This window comes from Schistocerca serialis, chromosome 5, assembly GCF_023864345.2.
Source record: "Schistocerca serialis cubense isolate TAMUIC-IGC-003099 chromosome 5, iqSchSeri2.2, whole genome shotgun sequence".
In the NCBI taxonomy this organism is placed as follows: domain Eukaryota; kingdom Metazoa; phylum Arthropoda; class Insecta; order Orthoptera; family Acrididae; genus Schistocerca; species Schistocerca serialis.
The window spans coordinates 721,716,887-721,742,389 of record NC_064642.1 but is presented as its reverse complement, the minus strand read 5'-3'; the positions used below and the strand labels follow the sequence as shown (position 1 = coordinate 721,742,389).

The window sequence follows — 25,503 nt, the reverse complement described above, 5'->3', positions numbered from 1 at the left end:
AGATTTAAGAATTCATCCAGATGAACACAAGTTCCGTTATTGTTCACCCTACTTCTTACGAAGTAATTTAATGATGATGTGAAGATGTTACGAGCGAGCACGGACATCGGCACTGTTACCATTTGTATACAGTGCTCCGACTTGTGTTTAGGAATTGAGACATACCCATTTGTTTATTCAAACAAATACACTCATGACGTCATAATATTGAAGCACCCGCTGAAATAAGCACTAGATTGTTGATGATTAGCACCCATGACGTGACGCCATCACCCAAGCGCAGTAATGCGTTATCCTGTTGGAAATATAGTTAGCAAGAGACTTCCACCCAATTGAATAAAAGTTTTATTGTGCAATGTCACAGTAGTTAGCGGCCCCCTTTTTTGTCGTAGCTCACCCTATTACTTCAGGGATTTTGGGAATTTTGTAGTGGGTAACTCCCACGAGACGTAATCGCTCCTATGGAGACAGCACAGTACCTCCCTGGCCCATGCATGGCACTAGGTTACTACCATTGTTCTGAGTTGCTCGTTTTTCGTTCCAACCTCAACCATTACTTTGTACCTCCCTCCTCTAGGACTGTGTACCTTACACAGTGCGGTTAGCACCTGCTGAGTGCCCAGCCGATCTGTTTATTCTTTCAGTTTTCGCTTTCATAAATTGATCAGCTACCTATCTCTTTTATCTATGCATCATTGACACATCACAACGAGACTCGCCTATGTTTGCACCCTGGTCAGTAGCCAATACTACTCAGACATATTGCCTCCCCCCCCCCCCCCAGAGGGAGGGGGAAGAGAAAACCCTGCAACTAATGGATATATCACAGCTGAATCAATCTTATTCTGAAACCCATTACCTGAACTTGTCTGCGATTATACCCAATTTCTTATTTTTTTATCGTGAGCACCCTTCCGATTTGCCACGGGTGGGTCACTCGGCATAAATTGCCAATATGTCGAGCTACCCTGGCGTTGCCATCGTGGACGGCTGTCCATGAATATACCCAGAAAAAACCCCGGGTTAACCACAACATAATTTTCTCATTGGTCATATCCCTTTTCCTCCTAAGCCACAACATCCTTTACTAAAGCTTCCGAGTCAGCCAATTACCAGCAGAACAACTAAATGCTGCAAATTCCACCTATGCATTGATTGCAGGCATTGATTAATGCTACCCTACATTTTTGCACTCCTGCTGATGCGGATGAAGAGTAAGCCTCTTTTCAGCATGACCATACCCCCCCCCCTCTTTCCCTCATTACCCCACTGCCACTAACTTATACCCCTGCTGCTCTTTGGAATCGCCAGTTTCAATTGCCCAGTGTCTGCCCCTGGTTGCTGAGTAGTCAGCGCAACGGAATGTCGTACCAAATGGCCCAGGTTAGATTCCCAGATGGGTCGGAGATTTTCTCCACTCAGGGACAGGGCGTTGTGTTGTCCTTATCATCATTTCATCCCCATCGACACGCAAGTTGACGAAGTGGCGTCAACTCGAAAGGCTTCCACCAGGTGAACGGTCTACCCTACAGGAGGCCCTCGCCACACGGCATTTCCATTTCCATTGTCCAGTGACATACGGCACACGAGTCTGTTAATCATCGACTTTTCACCTGCCACTACAGCCTCAGGTAATTTCTTACTACTTTTTCATCCACTGTAATACTTCCCTTTCGTAACATAACTACCAGCTGGAGCTAACAAGACTAATATGTGCTTATAGGTACTCAAGCCTAACCACCTGCACTCTACTACCGCCTGTCGCCACGACGCCCACTATTAGTGTTTTAATGCCTCCTTCTGTGTGTTCACACAATGACATTATTTGGTGTTCGCCCTTGTTGCTATTGTTGTCGGCCTTCCACCATTTCGGAATTACCCGTCCAATTCAGGAGTTATGTTCGAACTGTTGAATAACCTGTTGTACACCCCACACCTAGTAGTAATTTCTATCAACTTGGATTCAGCTGTGCTTCAAAAAACGTTTGCTTCATGATCGCCTTAGCAAGCACACGTGTGCTGTGCCGAGTGCTGAATGTGCCACCCCCACCTCTCCCCCCCTCTCGCCATTCCTCATCCCTTGCGCATACCTCCCCTCTCTTTCCCCTCCTGAAAGACGTGTGTTACGCCGCAGATAATACCCCCTCCATCACCCAACTAGAGAGAAGCGCCATTTAAGTTAGTCAACGTCGCACGCATATCTCTCCTTCCCCGCCAGACAAGCCATGTGCTCTTCTCCTGTCAGTCAGAAGTCTGTTTACAACCAGTGTGTGTGCTTCTGTCGCACAGAACCGCATTATAGCTGTGAATCGTATCGTATTGTATGATGTGATTACAAACTCGGTGCATTCTTTCCGTTCTTCATGTGAAATTTTATGAATAGGATGAGGATAATGTTAAATGATGTATCCAAGTTAAGGTAGTAACAGCACATCAGGTGCTCTGGCTACTTTATGCTACAATTTTTTCAATTGAATCTACTGAGTAATTTTGACCTAGGTGTAATAATTCACAGTCTTCTTACCTTACTGTGTGTTCGTATGTATTCCAGTATGTCATGTTTTGAAGGTCGATTGCTCTATCAAGTGATTCAAGGTACTTTAAAGTGAGAAAGTAGCACTTTGGTATTAGATATTCATGGGTTTTGATGTGTAGCCTTTGTTATCCCCTGAATTCATCCATAATTCTAGTATTTTACAAGAAAACTTTTATACCTTGTATTTTAACACGAGTTAATGTGGTTAAAGATTTTCATGTGATTTATGGAACATCATCTCTTCAGTTTGCTAACTGCATACTCCTTTCTACTGAAATATGTTATTAGTTAGTTAGCCTGTGTAACTTTGTGCAACTATTACCCATGGCTAATATGTGGAGGATATAGCAGAATTTTACATTTTTTATCACTCTTTTTAAATATACTTCCCCCAGTTCTTGCCTAAGTCAGATGTTAACGATTGCATTGAGCTGATTAATTACGTTTTTTTTACCCAAATACTTTGATTATATTGGAACTGAGTATTCTGTCATGTTTTTGACGCATTTTATTTTTGGTATTAGTTCCACTATCTAGCAATGAGATTAATATTTGCCAAATAATACAAACAACGCCTGTAAATCATTCAAAGATCAGTGCTGATTCAGTTTGGCCACCATCTACTCGCTATGACAACGAGTTTGTACTGCAAATGGTTTAAAGAAACTGAGAAAGACCTAGTGGAATTAAATATTTCAGAAAATTCACTTATTGATCGAACTGCTAAATTAATTACTAAAGATGAAAACATAAGGTTCCAAGACAAATCCACACAAAAGTCCAAATCCTTCATCTCGGAAGAAGAGAGGAGAAGAACATCAAAAAAAAGAATGAAGAAATACTGGGCCCTAAGAAAAGAACAACGCACAAAGTAATGATTGATCCAGCGTACCCCAAAGAGGGTGAAACGAAAGAAAAAGAAGGCAGCCAGGCTGCAGCAGGGCACAGGCAGCCGAAATGTTGAGCAGCCAATTAGTGGCAGCCTGCTGTGGGTTCAAATGGTTCAAATGGCTCTGAGCACTATGGGACTCAACTGCTGAGGTCATTAGTCCCATAGAACTTAGAACTAGTTAAACCTAACTAACCTAAGGATATCACAAACATCCATGCCCAAGGCAGGATTCGAACCTGTGACCGTAGCAGCCTTGTGGTTCCAGACTGCAGCGCCTTTAACCGCACGGCCACTTCAGCCGGCCTGCTGAGGGTCAGCTGTGACTGATTGGCCAAGTGAGTAAATATGGAAGATGTTGTAATTGTCTGCCTTTTGTCTCAAAATAAACGCAAAGTGAAAAAAGGGTATTGGATTCATCCTCTACCTCTGGAGTGGCACACAAAGGGTTTATTTAAAAATTACTTCAAGGGCCTTCGAAGCTACTCACACTGATTTTTTTTACTATACAAGACTCTCAGTGGAATCATTTGATTGGAAAATTTTATTAACTTCTGATACTTGTATGTGAGCTTGTGAACTCTAAAAGAAAAATTGTTGATGACGTTAAAGGGCATACAAAAACATACGTCAGAGTACATAACACTTGAAAATAATTAAAGGATGAGGGGGTAAAACGATAAGTCAAAATTTACTTTGTTCTTTCTTGAAACAAAGACAAAGTATTTGTTCTTGCAAAATTCTGTGGGAACTAACAACACTCAAGGTCTATGGCACTGACTAAGAATGGTTGCAGGAAATGTGCAATTACAAAAGGTAAATGACAGTAAAACACCAAAATTTTGGAAAAAATTATTCAACTGTCATCGTTTTCCCGTTTGGGCATTCAGTTTCAAAGTTATAAATTTGAATAAATTGAAAACGGCCAAATTCCCAAAATTCATGATTATTTGATAACAAGACAACATATATGATGATCTGAGATTATTATTTAAATGTTAAATGCTAAATTTTAAAAACATTTGAAAATATCTTTAATATTAAAGTTTTTGTAAGTCTACAACAGATCAAGTACTTTAAAATTCCGAGTTGATCTGGTTGAGTCAGTAGATGACAACAGCTCATTATATTCCGTGGCAGTGTTTTGCCTGTCTGCAACAGGCATTGAATAACCATTGATACTTTCCTTTTCCCCTCTGCTAATGTCTCGTCATCATTTTGCTGTATTAGATGTCAATGCTGAAACTGCTGTCTGTCTGGTTCATATGGTATGGTCCAGCAACAGGTGTTACTGGCACAGAATCGGAATAGCCTTGATAATGAGTTTACAGTGGAAGCATCTGTGCTCTTTTTATGACGTCAATTATCTCCATTTTTGTAGTAAGTTTGCGGTGTCTGTGGATCTTCTTGATATCTTCTAGTAAGGAAAGCAGAAATATTCCATCTGAATCAGAGTCTTGGTTCCTTTCATAGTTCCTTTCATGCTCCTCCCTCATTGCCGTACTATGTTGTAGCACATCAAACAGTCTGTCTTCGTTAGTTTTCTGCTTCTTTTTGGTAACAGTTGAAAGATTATTTATGCTACAGCACCCATCGTTAGTTCTGTTGCATTGAGTTTTATTGTTTATTACAACTTCCTTAAAAAACTGTAATGTGTGACACACACGTAAGGGCGTTAAGCAAAGTTGCTGATCCACTTTTAACAACTACTCTGCGTATTATTTTCCTGCTGAAACTTGTCCTAACGTTCTTCCACTTTTGCTGTAGAAATCTTCCTGCAAAAAAGAAGAAAAAAAAGAAGAAAAAACAACCTCAATTAGCGCCACTGGGATGGATTTCGGAATGTTCATATGAAAAATGAATTAAAATAATTACTAAAATTCCTGATTCAAATTCGTGGATTTTCTTTTTCTCATATGAACATATAATTTGTTTCAGCTATCTGGCTATATGATGAACTATAGCAACACTGAATCCCAACTTTCAGAGCGGATATACCATTATCAGAGAAGTCATATACAGAAGTTGCTTGGAGATTTGTGAGAATATGAGTCAAACAGCATTTCCAGAATTAGTGAGGAAAGATGGATTGATGAGATAGCAAATGGTTTCAATAGAAGTGCAAACTTTACCAGATGTACTGGTGCCATTGATGGGAGCATATCAGAGTAAAAAAGCCCATCATACAAGCTCACTTTAATTACAAGCACTATTTTTCCATCCATGGAGAAGAAATAAAAACTTTAAGGGTCGCCGATGACACTGTAATTCTGTCAGAGACAGCAAAGGACTTGGAAGAGCAGTTGAACGGAATGGACAGTGTCTTGAAAGGAGGATATAAGATGAACATCAACAAAAGCAAAACGAGGATAATGGAATGTAGTCGAATTAAGTCGGGTGATGCTGAGGGAATTAGATTAGGAAATAAGACACTTAAAGTAGTAAAGGAGTTTTGCTGTTTGGGGAGCAAAATAACTGATGATGGTCGAAGTAGAGAGGATATAAAGTGTAGACTGGCAATGGGAAGGAAATAGTTTCTGAAGAAGAGAAATTTGTTAACATCGAGTATAGATTTAAGTGTCAGGAAGTCGTTTCTGAAAGTATTTGTATGGAGTGTAGCCATGTATGGAAGTGAAACATGGACGATAAATAGTTTGGACAAGAAGAGAATAGAAGCTTTCGAAATGTGATGCTACAGAAGTATGCTGAAGATTAGATGGGTAGATCAAATGACTAACGAGGAGGTGTTGAATAGAACTGGGGAGAAGAGGAGTTTGTGGCACAACTTGACAAGAAGAAGCGACCGGTTGGTAGGACATGTTCTGAGGCATCAAGGGATCACAAATTTAGCATTGGAGGGCAGTGTGGAGGGTAAAAATCATAGAGGGAGACCAAGAGATGATACACTAAGCAGATTTAGAAGGATGTAAGTTGCTGTAAGTACTGGGAGATGTAGAAGCTTGCACAGGATACAGTAGCATGGAGAGCTGCATCAGACCAGTCTCAGGACTGAGGACCACAACAACAACAACAACAACAACAACAACATTTTTCCATCGTTTTACTTGCTTTATGTGATGAGAGTTATAAATTCACTTACATAGATACTGGAGCATTCAGAAAATGTGGTGACTCGTCTGTTTTTAAGCAATTAATTTTGTATGAAAAACACATGAATAAAAATTTGTGAATACCAAAGAAAAGAATGATATCAAGCAATGGATTACCGATGGCGTACATCATTGCCTTGAAATGAGGTGTCTGATATATCTGAAAATTTAGTGCATCATTATGAAGGATGGAGTTCTATATGCTAGGGAAAAATCTTTAATTGTCCACTGTCACGGATTATGCAGTTTATACAAGATATCTCACGATATTTTTCTGGGATGAGTCCGCGAATGGCGTGGCACGACCACCGGCCGCTGCCACCACATCCACAGGCCACCGCCGCGCCCCCCCCCCCCCCCCCCGTCGCGATCAGACACTACCCCGGCACTAGGGCGTGGTTGCCATGAAAACGCCGTCAGTGGCGCGGCGCAGCGGGCTCTGCGTCGCGGTTTGAACATGTCGAACCACTTCCGCCACCGTGTGCCGCACTCCAGGTCCGCGCCGCCAATCACAGAACGCGCTGAGTGTGACGTCAGGTACGGAACCCCGGGCCACACGAACTTTCGCCGAACCACTGGCGCGGACGCGGCGGCAGCTATGAAATACTTACCATCCGATTCCAAGGGAACTATTCGGTAGAAAAATTTGATTCTTGGGCATGTTACAGCCAGATATCATTGCTCGATAAAGGACCGAATTTCTTTTCGTTATTCGTCGTGGTTCCTTGCTGTATCGCATTTACATAAACCTTTACACGAAATTTTAATGAGCGTGTAGAGGTAAAAACGCATTGCGAGGACTTTGTGTACAGTTCATTTTAGGTAATACATTATTGCGTATGAAATTTAGTCAACATCTCGAAATTGTTTTTAAAGCTGAGAGCAGAACGATAGCTATCACCTTTCTCGAGATATTGAATGATATGTCGGTGGACGGGCTGTGCGGTGACCGCGAGCGGGTCGCTCGCGACGCGACCGAGACTTCGTCCTGCTCGTCGTAAACCATGTAAATTTCGTAAACGGTTCAAGAAATCGAAACGTGTTTTTTTGCAAACCATAACTTGTAAAAAGTCATTTATTTCGTCGCATGATAAATTTCCAAAATCTGTTTATCTACCGAGATATGAAAGTAACTACAGTTTTTCAGAAGGGATAGATGAATTTTTTTAAACGGCATTTAATAGCATGTGGAATGAGAAGTTAAACCGAAACTAATTTGCTGGTATGTCATAAGATGTAATTTACTAAATATCTACAGCTATTGATTATTTCCTTTGGTAAATAACAAACTTTTTTTTCTTTATCCAGTGTACTTTAGTGATTCAAGACGCATTTCGCCTTTTACTTTAAGGCATCTTCGGTGGAATCTAGAATGATTCAGTTTTGTTTTGATATGTGATACTTGCAGATTATAAAACAGTTCACATTTTTTTTTACGTGAATGACTGATTACTTACAGTGAATCGAGTTTTTGGCGGATATACACGTTTCCCCTCACCTGGTCACATGCTGGAGGTTGAACTAAAACTTAGATTATGGAACATAAGCACATTTTCATGTTCGCTCTTTTTTCTTCTGTCACTAGCAGCAGACGTTTTACAAAAAACTCTGATTTGAAGTCGTAACTACAGTGTGTTCACCTCATGTCCCTTCCTGTCAGGTTTGCTTATGTACATGTTGCCAACCTGCAGAATTATATGCTGAAAACTAATGTTTGTTTATTTTTGTTCTCCTTATATCTGTATGTGTGTGTGGCTAGCCAGTGGTAGTTATAGAAAGTTGAAAGTGAATGCAGTAGTTGTCAGACAGTGGTTGAAAGATTTGGTGTTCAGCTGATTTCAGTTTTGGTTTAAATGTTTTGTGGAGGAGTGCATGGAAGAGTAAATTCACTGCTGACACTAATAGATAAAATAGTAGAATAGTATTTCAACAGATGATTATTATCAGAATACTATCACCCAACGCCTTTGTGCTCACTCTTTGATGCCCCATAGTACGTCCTGTCAACTAACCCCTATTGTTGTCAAAGTTGTGCCATAATTTCCTCTTCCTCCTCTATTTAATTCCGTACCTCTTCTTTAGTCACATGATCCTCGTATCTAATCTTCAGCATTCTTATTGATCACCACGTTTGGAAAGCGTCCATTGTCTTCTTGAGAGAACTGTTCATCGTCCACATTTCACTTACATACAAGGCTGCACTTCACACAAATACCTTTGTAAAATAGTATCCAACCATTACAATTTATATTCGATGTGAACAAATTTTCTTTTTCAGAACGCTTTTCTTGCTATTGACAGTCTTCAGTCAGGTCTGCGTCTGCACCAGGAAATGCCTTACAATTTAAAATCTGGTTTCGCAAACTCTGTTCCAAATACAGGGTTATTACAAATGACTGAAGCGATTTCACAGCTCTACAATAACTTTATTATTTGAGATATTTTCACAATGCTTTGCACACACACACAAAAACTCAAAAAGTTTTTTTAGGCATTCACAAATGTTCGATATGTGCCCTTTAGTGATTCGGCAGACATCAAGCCGATAATAAAGTTCCTCCCACACTCGGCACAGCATGTCCCCATCAATGAGTTCGAAAGCATTGTTGATGCGAGCTCGCGGTTCTGGCACGTTTCTTGGTAGAGGAGGTTTAAACACGGAATCTTTCACATAACCTCCCAGAAAGAAATCGCATGGGGTTAAGTCGGGAGAGCGTGGAGGCCATGACATGAATTGCTGATCATGATCTCCAGCACGACCGATTCATCGGTTTTCCAATCTCCTGTTTAAGAAATGCTGAAGATCATGATGGATGTGCGGTGGAGCACCATCCTGTTGAAAGATGAAGTCAGCACTGTCGGCCTCCAGTTGTGGCATGAGCCAATTTTCCAGCATGTCCAGATACACGTGTCCTGTAACGTTTTTTCTCAGAAGAAAAAGGGCCCGTAAACTTTAAACCGTGAGATTGTACAAAACAAGTTAACTTTTGTTGAATTGCGAATTTGCTGCACGAATGCGTGAGGATTCTCTACCGCACAGATTCGCACATTGTGTCTGTTCACTTCACCATTAAGAAAAAATGTTGCTTCATCACTGAAAACAAGTTTAGCACTGAACGCATCCTCTTCCATGAGCTGTTGCAACCGCGCCGAAAATTCAAAGCATTTGACTTTGTCATTGGATGTCAGGGCTTGTAGCAATTGTAAACAGTAAGGCTTCTGCTTTAGCCTTTTCCGTAAGATTTTCCAAACCGTCGGCTGTGGTACGTTTAGGCCCCTGCTTACTTTATTCATCGACTTCCGCGGGCTACCCGTGAAACTTTCCCGCACGCTTTCAACTGTTTCTTCGCTCACTGCAGGGCGACCCGTTGATTTCCCCTTACAGAGGCATCCAGAAGCTTTAAACTGCGCATACCATCGCCGAATGGAGTTAGCAGTTGGTGGATCTTTGTTGATCTTCGTCTTGAAGTGTCGTTGCACTGTTATGATTGACTGATGTGAGTGCATTTCAAGCACGACGTACGCTTTCTCGGCTCCTGTCGCCATTTTGTCTCACTGCGCTCTCGAGCGCTCCGGCGGCAGAAACCTGACGTGCGGCTTCAGCCGAACAAAACTTTATGAGTTTTTCTACGTATCTGTAGTGTGTTCGTGACCATTTGTCAATGAATGGAGCTACAGTGAATTTATGAAATCACTTCAATCATTTGTAATAGCCCTGTATATATTATTCTTACGTGATTCTTAAGCAAGGTGCTGGCAATGATTACATTATGCTCTGTAGGAAATTCTATCAGGTGGCTTCCACTTTCATCCCTTCCACCTAGCCTTTGTGTTCTTACTGTTTTCGTGTACCTGCTACCGTATCACATTTTAAATTTTTGTCTCACTTAACTATCTGAATAATCTCTTTTATCGTACATTGTTTCAATGTGTTAGGAGATAGTGAACAATCATGAATGGTAGTCATGAAATCTGTTTATGTTGAAATGATAAAACAAGAATAAAGAAATATGTGAAAGAGTACATTGTACAGAAAATGAAAAATTGGTATGTCTTCACCCAACTTCGTCTTTCCTTCATGTAGGTGTAAGATATAGTTATGGCTCGTAACGGTGACTTGGAATGTGCAGTTGCAGTGCTTTTTTGTGTGTCCATGCAGTCTGGAAATGAGATGAAATCTGCTGCAAATACGGCAGTGCAAATGATTAACGAAACTCTAAAATTATTCGAAAGAGAAACAAAAAGGAAACATGAGGAATGGTTTGATGTGACAGAGTACCATACTATGCGGTATGGTGTACACAACAAAACTGTGGCCCGTGCTTCGCGTGTGTCATTTACAGCAGCAGTGACTGAACTTGCGTCTGCTGTTGCCACGCACAATACAAGAAGAATGAAACACGTAGTGTGGTGCATCTACATTCTGTGCAAGGCTCTGGAAACATACCACAGTGACAAGTCCCAGCGCAGATACTGGATATGCCCACTCCTTCGTAGTAGAGGTAAAGAAGGAGAGTTTCACACCCTCGTACGGGACATGAGGGGAAAAGGACATACAGAAGTTCTGTATATATTTTCGAATGACACCGCAGAGGTAAATATATATCACATTTGATATTCATAATTGAACTGTTAAGCTGTAGTATGCCATGATAGAGATGCAAGAGACAACAATATTTAAAAAAATTAAAGGATAAGTCTGTAGAACGGCTAAACAGGCATGCTACCTATTTCTAAAACACATGAATTATATTGTATTATGTGAAAGATAAGGCTAGGTGAAGACGTACCAATTTTTAAAGCTCTTTAGTTATTTTCTTATTTACATAATATTCTTTCATGTACTTCATAAAATTTTTTGTCTTGTATTAATAGATACGATGAATTACTGTCAATGATTGCTCCGCACATCACGAAACAGACGACAAAATTTAGAAAACCAGTCAATCCAGAGGAACAACTTGCCATGACACTCAGATACAGGAAATTTCAATATTTGAAGCTGTTTTAAATAGAGTTAGCTGAAATTGCTGTTCGTTATTTTTGTATGCAGTTGCGTAAGTGTGAGAGCACAGTTAAGTAATGTAGTGTACTACTCTACTGCATTTTTAAAATGTGTTTGTGAGACGAATTTTCTTTCATGTTACTACGATCTAGCTGAAACTAGTAATAAGTCTGATCAGTTATGCGAAATGTACACCATTTTTACTCGCTGCATTCATCCAGCAATGAATTTTGCAAATCAAAAGATACATGCTGAGTTAATTGCAGAAGCATATAAGTTACTACTGTCTCAAGCAGTGTTGAGTACATGTCAGCAGCTTAAATTAATGTTGCTTTTAACGATCATGGAACGCCGTGTAGTTACTAGCTGGTGCTGATAACATATTGTACAAATAAGTTCTGCATTTCATCTAAATCGCAGTTAGGTTGCCATTACTTTTCCGTGCACTCATATGATATAATAATCTGGAACAGTCTTGTTCGTGTCAACTGAAGATGTATTTTATTTACTTACAGATATCTCGCCCATGGAGACACACAGCAGATGATTGTATTGAGTTACCGTGTTGGACGATCAACTGCATGCAGGATTATTCGTAAGACCTGCCAAACACTATGGAATGTCCTCCAGCCGAAGTTTCTTAAAAAACCAGCAACGGACGATTGGTTAAGCATTGCTTACGATTTTCATACAAAGTGGCAGTTCCCAAACTGTGTAGGGGCTATCGACGGCAAACATGTCGTAATGCAGAGCCCCGCAAATTCTGGATCAGAATACTTCAATTATAAAGGGACCCACAGTGTGGTGTTAATGGCGGCATGTGATGCCAATTACAAGTTTACTTGGGTGGACATTGGATCTGCAGGAAGAGACAGTGATGGGGGCATTTTTGGTTACACAGAATGTGGAAATCGTCTCATGAAGCAAACATTAAACTTGCCTCCGCCATCTGTGCTGCCTGGTACTGATGTCGTCCTGCCATATGTATTTGTTGCAGACGAAGCTTTCCCTCTGACACCAAACATCATGCGACCATATGCAGGCCGATCGAAGGACGCCCTATCACCTTGTGAGGCAATTTTTAACTACCGTCTGTGCCGGGCACGCAGGTTAATTGAAAATACGTTCGGCGTTTTGACAACGAAATGGCGAATATTCCGCCGTGCTATAACGGCTGACGTAGAAACAGTGAAACTAATTATTATGACAACCGTGGCCCTTCACAATTACTTGAAAGACTGCGACCAATTGGAACGTTCATCCAGCGGATTGTACTGTTCACCTGGACTTGTAGATAGTGAAAATGGCGTTTAAGAAATTATACATGGCACCTGGCGTCAAGGTGTATCGCAAGAGGATGCAATTAGAGATGTTCGATCTTTTGGGAAAAGAAATTACACCAGAGTATCAGAAGCTGTACGCACTGCCTACAGAGACTACTTTAATAGCGATGCTGGGAAGACCAGCTGGCAAGCAGGTGTTGTTACTCGTGGCTGTAAAGGAGTGTAACATTTAAAAATAAACAAAATGAAATAAGTAAAACTAGTAATTATTTAGCATCCATATCCTGTGACATAGTAGTAAACTTCTTTTCGGTTAAAGCTCAGTAGGCCTACATAGAATATCGTTGTAATTATGAAGAATAATTGTGACTCTATAGTAAGATTTCTGCTGCCTACAGTAATTTGTAATTTCATGGCATATTTACGCAACTGCACTGTTCTGGTTCCTTTTTGAAAACTGAATTATTGCTATTTCTGCGTATATCTACATTGTTAATTTTTGTCCCAGAAACCAACTTGATGGTTCCGAGATTACAGTCTGGGGTGCAATCTTGGGTAAGAAAAGAAAATATATTACTGCACTTTAGCAACGAGAAGGAACACATTATTGTGCAGACTGTAGTATTGGTGACTTAAAAACATTGTTGCAAGGAAAAACATTGTTGCAAGGCAAGGCTTGTACTTATTGTTAACACTTTAAGTGAAATAAAAACATTGCCTATGACACTTAATGAAAAAGAAAGAAATAACTTTTATTTTTTCTTTCACTGAAACAACATATTATAGACCTTCCACTAGTTTTACGTTGTCTCATTAGTTTCACTAGGGAATTCTAAATCATATAGCAGCTTGTCAATTTCAATTTTTGCCTTTGCGCAGGACTGTGGGTCTAGCCGGCGTAAGGCAGCAACAATATTCATGCAGTAATAGTATTCTGCGTCTTCTGTGTTGGACGTTTTAGACAAGCTCTCATTGAATACTTGCAGCATGCTGTCGAGATTACTACCAGTTTTGATGTTCATTTTACTCTTGGGGGTTTTCACTGCATCTAGAAATTAGAAAGAAATGTACACAGCTATTAAATTAACGTTCAATGTCGATCATTCTAAAGTAACATTTAGGAAGGCCATGTACCACTATTTTTTCGAGATGACGTTCTGTGATCGGTACCTGGAGTTCGAAGTGTTTCGCTGCCTACTGCTGCAGGTGTTGGATTTTCTAAATCTGATATTTTAGAGAAAGCTAGGGCCATCTCCTTTGATTCTTCGCACATCGGGAAAAGTAATGCCTGATCTTCAGAAGCACTACTATTTAGAACTCCTGATTCCTGATCTGTTTCACCAAGACTGGAAGCTTCGCTGTCCACGGTATCTTTAATTTAACAAGAAAACATATAAGTTATAAAGCACCAGTTCAATAACGGCAATTTACTGAAACGCTAGTATTAACCTGATACTGTCAATCCAGAATTGTTGGCTTCTGATTCGCATGCAGTGGGCGTGGAGGCCCAGCAGTTGCCAATGGTTCTGAAAATAAAAATCGTTTACTTGGTATCTCAGGTGTAGAAGTATTGACCTTGTAGTTAAATGCTAAATAACACGCTATTTTCATCTTCCGGTTTATGGCGTATCACTCCTCTCATAAACACCATTTGCTTCATCCGGGGCCATGTGCTTGTGATCTCTGCACCAGATCCACTGGGATGCTGCTGCTTACGCACTTCTTTGCAACACCGATCGCGTAAACACTTCCATTTAGTTTTTGCATCTGCAACTATAGTTCACAACTATTCAGAAAAGAGCCGGAAAGCTGGCAAGAAACTGCCGCACATCTTTCACATGACATTGTCTACATAAAAACACATATGTCGAAGGTGTTTGGAAAGGAAGGAAAAATGTCAGTGAAAAGTTTCGCGGAACTTTTGTTCGTTGAAATTATTTTTCTTGGACGTATCCTCTCTGGTATATATGGACGTTGTCTCTCTGGTACATACACAACTTTTTTCTACTTTACTCTGCCAATTACTTCTAAATTTCTAAATTAAAACTAATCATAATGTTCCTCAGAAACTCAATGCCCGGCTCCAGAGTATATGCTTCGACAGTTCTATGTAATACACATACAACATGTTATTAGATTAACTTCGATGACGTTGCATGTAAAATTTGTTTTTAAAAGTCTAGTGATTCGTATCCGTTCTTAGAAAGTTTATTAGTAAACAAGGCCCCCGATATTCATTTGCAGAGGACCCCCTCAACCTTAGTTATGCCACTTATTTGTCGTTAATTTATTGGTATATGCTATAACTCTGTTCCTACAAGATACGGTATACGCACTATTTCTTAACTTTAATTTCGACCTGAGTGCTCCTGAACAGGCAGACGTCCTTTGAGTCCTGACACGGAACAATCTCCATTAACGCCATCTCTGACATGAATATGTCTATTAGGTACATTTTATTTGCGTGCATAATCATGTACGTAGATGCTCGATACGTAGCACACATTTAGTGCGAGGGAGGTAGCTACTGTTTCCCCAACTCTACACTGCCGCTCTTCATGTGTGAATCAAGATGTGGGCAGAACTTTCTTCTTTCGTGTTCTAACCCTGGTGCCAAACTGAAGTTCACACATTGTATAATTTCAGCGATCTAGCGAGTAATACACTCCTGGAAATTGAAATAAGAACACCGTGAATTCATTGTCCCAGGAAGGGGAAACTTTATTGACACATTCCTGGGGTCAGATACATCACATGATCACACTGACAGAACCACAGGCACATAGACACAGGCAACAGAGCATGCACAATGTCGGCACTAGTACAGTGTATATCCACCTTTCGCAGCAATGCAGGCTGCTATTCTCCCATGGAGACGATCGTAGAGATGCTGGATGTAGTCCTGTGGAACGGCTTGCCATGCCATTTCCACCTGGCGCCTCAGTTGGACCAGCGTTCGTGCTGGACGTGCAGACCGCGTGAGACGGCGCTTCATCCAGTCCCAAACATGCTCAATGGGGGACAGATCCGGAGATCTTGCTGGCCAGGGTAGTTGACTTACACCTTCTAGAGCACGTTGGGTGGCACGGGATACATGCGGAGTGCATTGTCCTGTTGGAACAGCAAGTTCCCTTGCCGGTCTAGGAATGGTAGAACGATGGGTTCGATGACGGTTTGGATGTACCGTGCACTATTCATTGTCCCCTCGACGATCACCAGTGGTGTACGGCCAGTGTAGGAGATCGCTCCCCACACCATGATGCCGGGTGTTGGCCCTGTGTGCCTCGGTCGTATCCAGTCCTGATTGTGGCGCTCACCTGCACGGCGCCAAACACGCATACGACCATCATTGGCACCAAGGCAGAAGCGACTCTCATCGTTGAAGACGACACGTCTCCATTCGTCCCTCCAATCACGCCTGTCGCGACACCACTGGAGGCGGGCTGCACGATGTTGGGGCGTGAGCGGAAGACGGCCTAACGGTGTGCGGGACCGTAGCCCAGCTTCATGGAGACGGTTGCGAATGGTCCTCGCCGATACCCCAGGAGCAACAGTGTCCCTAATTTGCTGGGAAGTGGCGGTGCGGTCCCCTACGGCACTGCGTAGGATTCTACGGTCTTGGCGTGCATCCGTGCGTCGCTGCGGTCCGGTCCCAGGTCGACGGGCACGTGCACCTTCCGCCGACCACTGGCGACAACATCGATGTACTGTGGAGACCTCACGCCCCACGTGTTGAGCAATTCGGCGGTACGTCCACCCGGCCTCCCGCATGCCCACTATACGCCCTCGCTCAAAGTCCGTCAACTGCACATACGGTTCACGTCCACGCTGTCGCGGCATGCTACCAGTGTTAAAGACTGCGATGGAGCTCCGTATGCCACGGCAAACTGGCTGACACTGACGGCGGCGGTGCACAAATGCTGCGCAGCTAGCGCCATTCGACGGCCAACACCGCGGTTCCTGGTGTGTCCGCTGTGCCGTGCGTGTGATCATTGCTTGTACAGCCCTCTCGCAGTGTCCGGAGCAAGTATGGTGGGTCTGACACACCGGTGTCAATGTGTTCTTTTTTCCATTTCCAGGAGTGTACTAACCTCTCTGCAGGGATATTTGAAATACTGAATGTTGCGAACAGCATAAGTTATGTGATCAAACACTGACAAGCTTTTGATCAAGTAAGTTGCCCCGCGTACGTAACTAGGCTGGTACAAAATGAGGTAATATATAAAATGACAGTTGTGTTGAATGACATACAGGAAAGTTTCACAATTGTACAGGTTGCAATTTAACAAATATACTTAACACTATTTTCGAAACGATTTATTTACAGAGCTCGTGTCCATACGATGTACAGGATGTCTCAGGAGGAATTGTCCATATTCAGGCATGTCACGAACGATCGTTCGAAAGAAAACCGTCTGGTAAACATGGGCTCCAAAGTGCGTACCTCCATAGATATGAACACTTCATTTTCATTAATGTGAGAAACTCGTCTTCTGCTGAACAAGTCATAACTTTTAGGGCAAGCATTTTAGATCCCATATTTACTAGACGTTTTGCATCGAAAATCGTTAGAGTCATATCCTTGAATACTGACAGTTCCTCCTTGGACATACTGTATAGTAGATTTTCGCAGCTTTCGTTGAAAGAAGGCAGTTCCAAAATGTATTGCAGTAACGTATATCTTACTACGCAGTCCTTAACTGCATAAATTACGAAGACATTTTTGCTATCGAGGTACCAAAACATTTTTCGTTTTCACTTTTTGCGGCAGCAAAAATAATATCGTTCAAGACAAATGTTTTTGGCAGATAATAATTTGAATATTATTGCTTCCTAAGTCGTACCTTAATATCAGTGACTAGTAACAATTAACTTTAACAACTGTTTTTTCTGTGTATTTGTGCGTAAGTACGAATTTTTAAGCTCATACTACACTGAACTAATTTGGAAGCCAGAAATATTTTCGATTTTATTAGCCACGAATAAAATTAAGCATCTACGGTGACGGGATTTTATATTAATGGATAGCATTCTATCAGCTTATTAAATACAGACCTGTCATCCCAACAGTATTGGAGAATGTCCTCCATCCATTATTTTTCCGCTGCAGATCCTTATATTCTGGGCGGCGATGGTCGTAGAGCCACGGATAACGGCGGAGTTCATTAATAAAGACTTCTGTGTTGTCCGACATCTTGCTTTGAAGGGTATTTATCGGCGACAGATCTGCCACACTCCTGATAGTTCAATAAATATTAAATAAATAACTTGGCCATACATATCCGTAACACAACGGGTAGCAGTAGGACGTAAACTGGACCTCTGCGTGGGAATACGTAATCATGCACTCTGGTAAAAATATCACGTTTATTCTAGGATAGCTGAACAAAATAAGCTAAACAGCTAATAAATGAGTGATGGTTGCTGTTCTTCTTAGCACTCTCGGCTGAATTACAAATTCACATCTACAACTGCGTCTTGGAGACCCCAGCACGATTTATCATCAGTTATTAATTATGGAAACGTCAGGGGAATCTTAAAATCGCGACATTCTCGCACATACGCACATAAAATAGAAATTCAGGACAAATATAAGAACGAAGAAAAACTTTATCAGTGTGCACGTGGTTGGCAGACGGTCGTTCCCTTGTCTTGAGTGCACGAAGCAACTGGTGATGTTATGTTCCTATGGGACCAAATTGCTGAGGTCTCGAAGCAAGTGATCAAGAATTCACCGATAAGAATAGACTGTTAATAGTTGAACCGTTCTAAAACTAATATGGAAGTTTTACCCCGAGAATCAGTAACTGTGACATTTAACGACTCTCACAATCCGCAAATACGTGGTCGTCACAAACAGAAATTCTGGATAAAATGTGTGCTAAAATTCAGAATAGCTAATCAAATTGGACAGGATATATTACTGTGAGATACGATCTGCGAACTTAAGGCTCTCAGATCCGTACTTAAAACGTGCTGAGACGACAAAGACACGTGGAAACTAGATTACGAACTGAAGTCTAAATTAGCGAAGTTTCAGAAATCTGTTTAGTTATACTACACTCGTGAGATCAACAACGAACTAAATCGGAGTGAACTGAGAAGATACATCACGAGTCCACATGTTTGAACAGAGGTAGAGCAGAACAATGGCTTGTATGTGCGGCTAAATGCAACTGCTCAAAATGTTCCGCAATTAGCAAGAAAAATTCCGTACCCCGCTGAACAAGCGATGAGCAAAGAGAGCAATACGTTAATTTTGACTTGAGCTGAAACCTACAAAAATAATATAATGGGTCAACTATGAATAGGCACACTTACACTTGGTATCGCCCGTCGCGCGTCTACCGGAACACTGCCGGGCGAATCCTTTGGGACCCACGGTTTCCGCTCTTCCGGAAATGCCCAGAGAGCTCGCTATTGTGTGGTGCCACCCTGTACAAGAGCTTCGTCCGAGGCGAACAAAAACCTGTTTCCTACCTGGTACGTGGTTTATAGGGTTGACTATTCTGCCACAGTAACGGACTACTTTTACTCCAACAGATCTAGAAACTAAAATTTACCATGTACTCTCTTATTCATGATTTTCATTCATCAGGAGAGAAGAGGAAAAAAATGGTTCAAATGGCTCTGAGCACTATGGGACTTAACTGCTGTGGTCATCAGTCCCCTAGAACTTAGAACTAGTTAAACCTAACTAACCTACGGACATCACACACATCCATGCCCGAGGCAGGATTCGAACCTGCGACCGTAGCGGTCACGCGGTAGAGAGGAGGAAACCATGTATATACTGACGTACTGCATAGAGATGGACTGAATTGGTGTGCGGGGCGCCGATAATTACCAAAATCTTAGGAAAATGTCAGATGAGGATTTTTTTCTTTTTTTTACTTTACAGTTTGCGCCCAGAATTGACGTGGCAGAGGTGGGTACAATAGGTTAGAAAACAAAATGATGAAGAGGCTCACGTAGAGACCCTTCAGCTTCTAATTGACAACCTCGCCTACTTCCGTTGTAACATACGAAAGTGGGCGCCCCACATGCGACCCATCCATTGAACAACCAGTATCTCAAGAACGAAAAGATGTATTGCTCTTCTCTCAGCTTTAATACAATTTCGATACGTTGCCTAAATATAATTTCGACACGTTGCCTAAAACGAACCAAATTGCAATGTGTTCCCAATGCGCTTTTATCTCTGGAATTTTTTTAAAATTTCGCTCGGTCTCCTACTTGATTTCGTGCAGCACAGTAAAATGACGAATAGCGAAAAGAAATGCAGCCCTTTATCGAGCGAGAATATCAGGCTCTAAGATGGAAAACAGTATTTTTTTCACGGGATACTTTGTTACAATCGGATGATAAGTATTTCCTAACAGCGGGCGTGTCCGCTAGACCACTTCGTCGAAAATTCTCATAGCTCCGAGGGTCACACCTCACGTCAAACTCAGACACATTCAATGATTGTTCCCTAATGTAGTCGACAACATTTAGGAAAGTGACCAGTCCAAAATAACAACTCCTCATGACTCTTGTAACAATTTTTTTAACATTGCAGTTTCCAGCACCTATATTAGGTTTACAATGATAGTAAATTACATTTAATATGGTAGCCAGTTATTTGTAACTGAATATGTCTGTAAGTTGATTCTCAGTATTTTCTCCATTAAGATCACGTATTTCATCCACTCTGCAAGTATTTGTTAGTGAAACGATAAATGAAATAGTTTCACAATAGTCACCTCCATCCTAAACTGCCTTTAACATTACCATATCAAATATAGACATAAAACGGACACCCACCCACCATAGACAAGTTTTCATGTCTACCAACACTATGGACGGCGAACAGTTTTGAAAGATGTACGATAAAATAAAGAAAATTATTCAGATTGTTAAGGAAGACAAAAATTTGAAATACAATGAAAGACTGGATTTCGATAACAGAGACAGGAAGATGAAATAGTAGGAGAAGATGGGCTAGAGGGAATAAATGAAACGGTGAGCTGCCTGATAAAATTTCTCGCAGAGCGTAAGTTAATCATCGCTACATCTTTGTTCAAGAATCATGAAAGAAGTACATGAAGACAGTAGACTTTTCGAAACAAGATTTTAAATTCTAACACATTTCCATGTGGAGATGCAGACTGAAGATAATTTATTGCAGATGGCAACGAAAGAGACAGCTAAATGTAGCGAATTAAGAGATGAAATCTGAATAAGTTAAGACCATAGCTTGTCGATATTCTTAAAGGGAACATTAGCCAACGAATGATTGAAAGAGCGGAAGGAAAACACTGCAAGACGAATCGGTACCTTTGATAGAACAGGTATTGACAGCAGCAGAAGATAAAAACAGGAAAAAGGTGCAGTAGAAAGCCTTGCATAACACACGATGTATTGACTTGAATTGACAACAGAAGCAAATATAAAAAAGGAGTAAATTAAATAGGCAATAGGAAAATAGACAGTAGAAAAATGAAATAATAGCACAACTTCTCTAAAATGCGGTTGGTTGACAGGAAATATTCTGAGCCATCGAGGAATCATCAGTTTGGTAATGGAACCAATATTGCAGAGACAACGGTAAGCACACTGGAATGGATGTAGGATGCAGTAGTTAGGCAAAGATGAAGAGTCTTATGTAGAATAGACTACAGTGCAACGCTGTATCAACACAGTCTTTGAGCTGAAGACCAGAGCGAACAAATAAAGGAACTGTATTATTGTTAACGCCAACCAGCTGCAGCTAGTAACACTTTTGATTAACTAGCTCAGTTGTGCATTTATTTCCAGAGAATGTTTTGTAATATAGCAACTAGTACGTATCACTTGTCCACTTGTGAAGCATTTGTGTATATTGTCCTATTACTGTAAACGGTCTTATACTAGGAAATAAGTTCTAGAGTCTGTAGATACTAAGGACAGTGCACACAATATTGTATTTGGTACTTTATGCCAAGATGTTTCGCCAGGAGGCGATCAGTGATGTACAGCCTTTTGGTAAAAGAACTGACTTATCAGAGGATATATATCTGCATGTGAAGACTGTTTTAGCATTGCTTTAAAGAATATTTGGCCAGCTGGTGTTATTACATGTATTGCTAAATTATTCTAAATGTTATAGACAAAGAAAGTTTCTTGACGGAAAATGAAATAATTAATACATGTTGATATGTAGCAATTATATCTTATGACATACCAGCAAAATGGTTTCTGTTTGAGCTGAGTAGGTCTATATACATCATTGTAAATATTAACGCGCTCTGTGCTTCTCACTTCACATGCTGTTGAATAGCGTTTAAAAAGTACATCGATCAATTGTAAGAACCTATAGTTAGTTCCATACTTCAACAGATAAGAGTTTCGCGTATTTACCGTACGACAAATTACGTGACTCTTTGCGAGTTATCATTTGAAAAAAACCACGTTTCGATATCTCGAACCGTTTGCGAAATTTGATGATGCTACAACGACATGATTACGACGAGCAGGGCGATCCGCGCTTGGTCACCGCGCGGCCCGTCCGCCGATATGTTATTCAATATCTCAAGAACGGTGACAGCTATCGGTCTGCACTCAACTTTAAAAACAATTTCAATATGTTGGCTAAATTTCATACGCAATAATGTATTACCTAAAATGAACTATACGCAAAGTCTACGCAAAGCGTTTTTACCTCTGCACACTGAACAAAATTCCGTGTAGTGGTTTACTTGGAAGCAATACAGCAAGTAACCATAACGAGAAACAAAACGAAATTCAGTCCTTTACCGGTCGAAATAAAGAAATTATTCAGATAGTGAAGGGTGACGAAAATTTAATAGTCATGGATGACTGGAATTCGGTAGAAGGAAAAGGGAGAGAAGGAAATGTAGTAGGTGAATACGGATTGGGGCTAAGAAATGAAAGAGGAAGCCGCTTGGTAGAATTTTGCACAGAGCACAACTTAATCATAGCTAACACTCGGTTCAAGCATCATAAAAGAAGGCTGTATACATGGAAGAAGCCTGGAGATACTGACAGGTTTCAGATAGATTGTATAATGGTAAGACAGAGATTTAGGAACCAGGTTTTTAAATTGTAAGACATTTCCAGGGGCAGATGTGGAATCTGACCACAATCTATTGGTTATGACCTGTAGATTAAAACTGAAGAAACTGCAAAAAGGTGGGAATTTAAGGAGATGGGACCTGGATAAACTGACTAAACCAGACGTTGTACAGAGTTTCAGGGAGAGCATAAGGGAACAATTGACAGGAATAGGGGAAAGGAATACAGAAGAAGAAGAATGGGTAGCTTTGAGGAATGAAATAGTGAAGGCAGCAGAGGATCAAATAGGTAAAAAGACGAGGGCTAGTAGAAACCCTTGGGTAACAGAAGAAATATTGAATTTAATTGATGAAAGGAGAAAATATAAAAATGCAGTAAATGAAGCAGACAAAACGGAATACAAACGTCTCAAAAATAAGATCGACAGGAAGTGCAAAATGGCTAAGCAGGGATGGCTAGAGGACAAATGTAAGGATGTAGAGGCTTATCTCACTAGGGGTAAGATAGATACTGCCTACAGGAAAATTAAAGAGACCTTTGGAGATAAGAGAACCACTTGCATGAATATCAAGAGCTCAGATGGAAACCCAGTTCTAAGCAAAGAAGGGAAAGCAAAAAGGTGGAATGAGTGTATAGAGGGTCTATACAAGGGCGATGTAGTTGAGGACAATATTATGGAAATGGAAGAGGATGTAGATGAAGATGAAATGGGAGATATGATACTGCGTGAAGAGTTTGACAGAGCACTGAAAGACCTGAGTCGAAACAAGGCCCCCGTAGTAGACAACATTCCATTGGAACTACTGATGGCCAAGGGAGAGCCAGTCCTGTCAAAACTCTACCATCTGGTGAGCAAGATGTATGAAACAGGCGAAATGCCCTCAGACTTCAAGAAGAATATAATAATTACAATCCCAAAGAAAGCAGGTGTTGACAGATGTGAAAATTACCGAACTATCAGTTTAATAAGTCACAGCTGCAAAATACTAATGCTAATTCTTTACAGGCGAATGGAAGAACTTGTAGAAGCCGACCTCAGGGAAGATCAGTTTGGATTCCGTAGAAATGTTGGAACACGCGAGGCAATACTGACCCTACAACTTATCTTAGAAGCTAGATTAAGGAAGGGCAAACCTACTTTTCTAGCATTTGTAGACTTAGAGAAAGCTTTTGACAATATTGACTGGAATACTCTCCTTCAAATTATGAAGGTGGCAGGGGTAAAATACAGGGAGCGAAAGGCTGTTTACAATTTGTACAGAAACCAGATGACAGTTATACGAGTCGAGGGGCATGAAAGGGAGGCAGTGTTTGGGAAGGGAGTGCGACAGGGTTGTAGTCTCTCCACGATGTTATTCAATCTGTATATTGAGCAAGCGGTGAAGGAAACAAAAGAAAAATTCGGAGTAGGTATTAAAATCCATGGAGAAGAAATAAAAACTTTGAGGTTCGCCGATGACATTGTAATTCTGTCAGAGACAGCAAAGGACTTGGAAGGGCAGCTGAACAGAATAGATAGTGTCTTGAAAGAAGGATATAAGATGAACATCAACAAAAGCAAAACGAGAATAATGGAATGTAGTCGAATTAAGTCGGGTGATGCTGAGGGAATTAGATTAGGAAATGAGAAACTTAAAGTAGTAAAGGAGTTTTGCTATTTGGGGAGCAAAATAACTGATGATGGTCGAAGTAGAGAGGATATCAAATGTAGACTGGCAATGGCAAGGAAAGCGTTTCTGAAGAAGAGAAATTTATTAACATCGAGTATAGATTTAAGTCTCAGGAAGTCATTTCTGAAAGTATTTGTATGGAGTGTAGCCACGTATGGAAGTGAAACATGGACAATAAATAGTTTAGACAAGAAGAGAATAGAAGCTTTCGAAATGTGGTGCTACAGAAGAATGCTGAAGATTAGATGGGTAGATCACATAACTAATGAGGAAGTATTGAATAGGATTGGGGAGAAGAGAAGTCTGTGGCACAACTTGACTAAAAGAAGGGATCGGTTGGTAGGACATGTTCTGAGGCATCAAGGGATCACCAATTTAGTATTGGAGGGTAGCGTGGAGGGTAAAAATCGTAGAGGGAGACCAAGAGATGAATGCAGTAAGCAGATTCAAAAGGATGTAGGTTGCAGTAGGTACTGGGAGATGAAGAAGCTTGCACAGGATAGAGTAGCACGGAGAGCTGCATCATACCAGTCTCAGGACTGAAGACCACAACAACAACACTGGGCGAAGATATCAGACTGTAAGATGCGAAAGAATCAAATTTTTTCACCGAATATTTTTCTTGAGATAGGATGATAAGTATTTCACAGCTGCCGTCGCGACCGCGCCATCGGTTCGGCGAAAGTTCGTGTGGCCCGGGGTTCCGTACCTGACGCCACGCTCAGCGCGTTCTGTGATTGGCGGCACGCGACAGCGGAAGTGGTTCGACATGGGCAAACCACGACGCAGAGCCCGCCACACTGTGCCGCTAACGCTGTTTCCAAGGCAACCACGTCGCTGACGCGCGGTTTTGACGCGTGGCAGCCCTAGTGGGAACCGGCCTTTAATCTGCCGGTAGTTGGCTGCGCGCGCGCTCCCCCGAGTTAAGGGTAAACAATATTCTCACCTGATAAT

The 25,503-nt window shown here is 41.1% G+C and overlaps 1 protein-coding gene across 1 annotated transcript; it reads left to right on the top strand.

Annotated features, from left to right (window-relative positions):
- Positions 1–11,097: 11,097 nt before the first annotated feature.
- Positions 11,098–12,934, top strand: LOC126482349 (uncharacterized). The gene is made up of 2 exons (XM_050106429.1): positions 11,098–11,129; positions 12,056–12,934. The coding sequence occupies exons 1-2, from the start codon at positions 11,116–11,118 to the stop codon at positions 12,852–12,854; spliced, it is 813 nt and encodes a 270-aa protein (XP_049962386.1). The 5' UTR covers positions 11,098–11,115; the 3' UTR covers positions 12,855–12,934.
- The last annotated feature ends 12,569 nt before the right edge of the window (positions 12,935–25,503 follow it).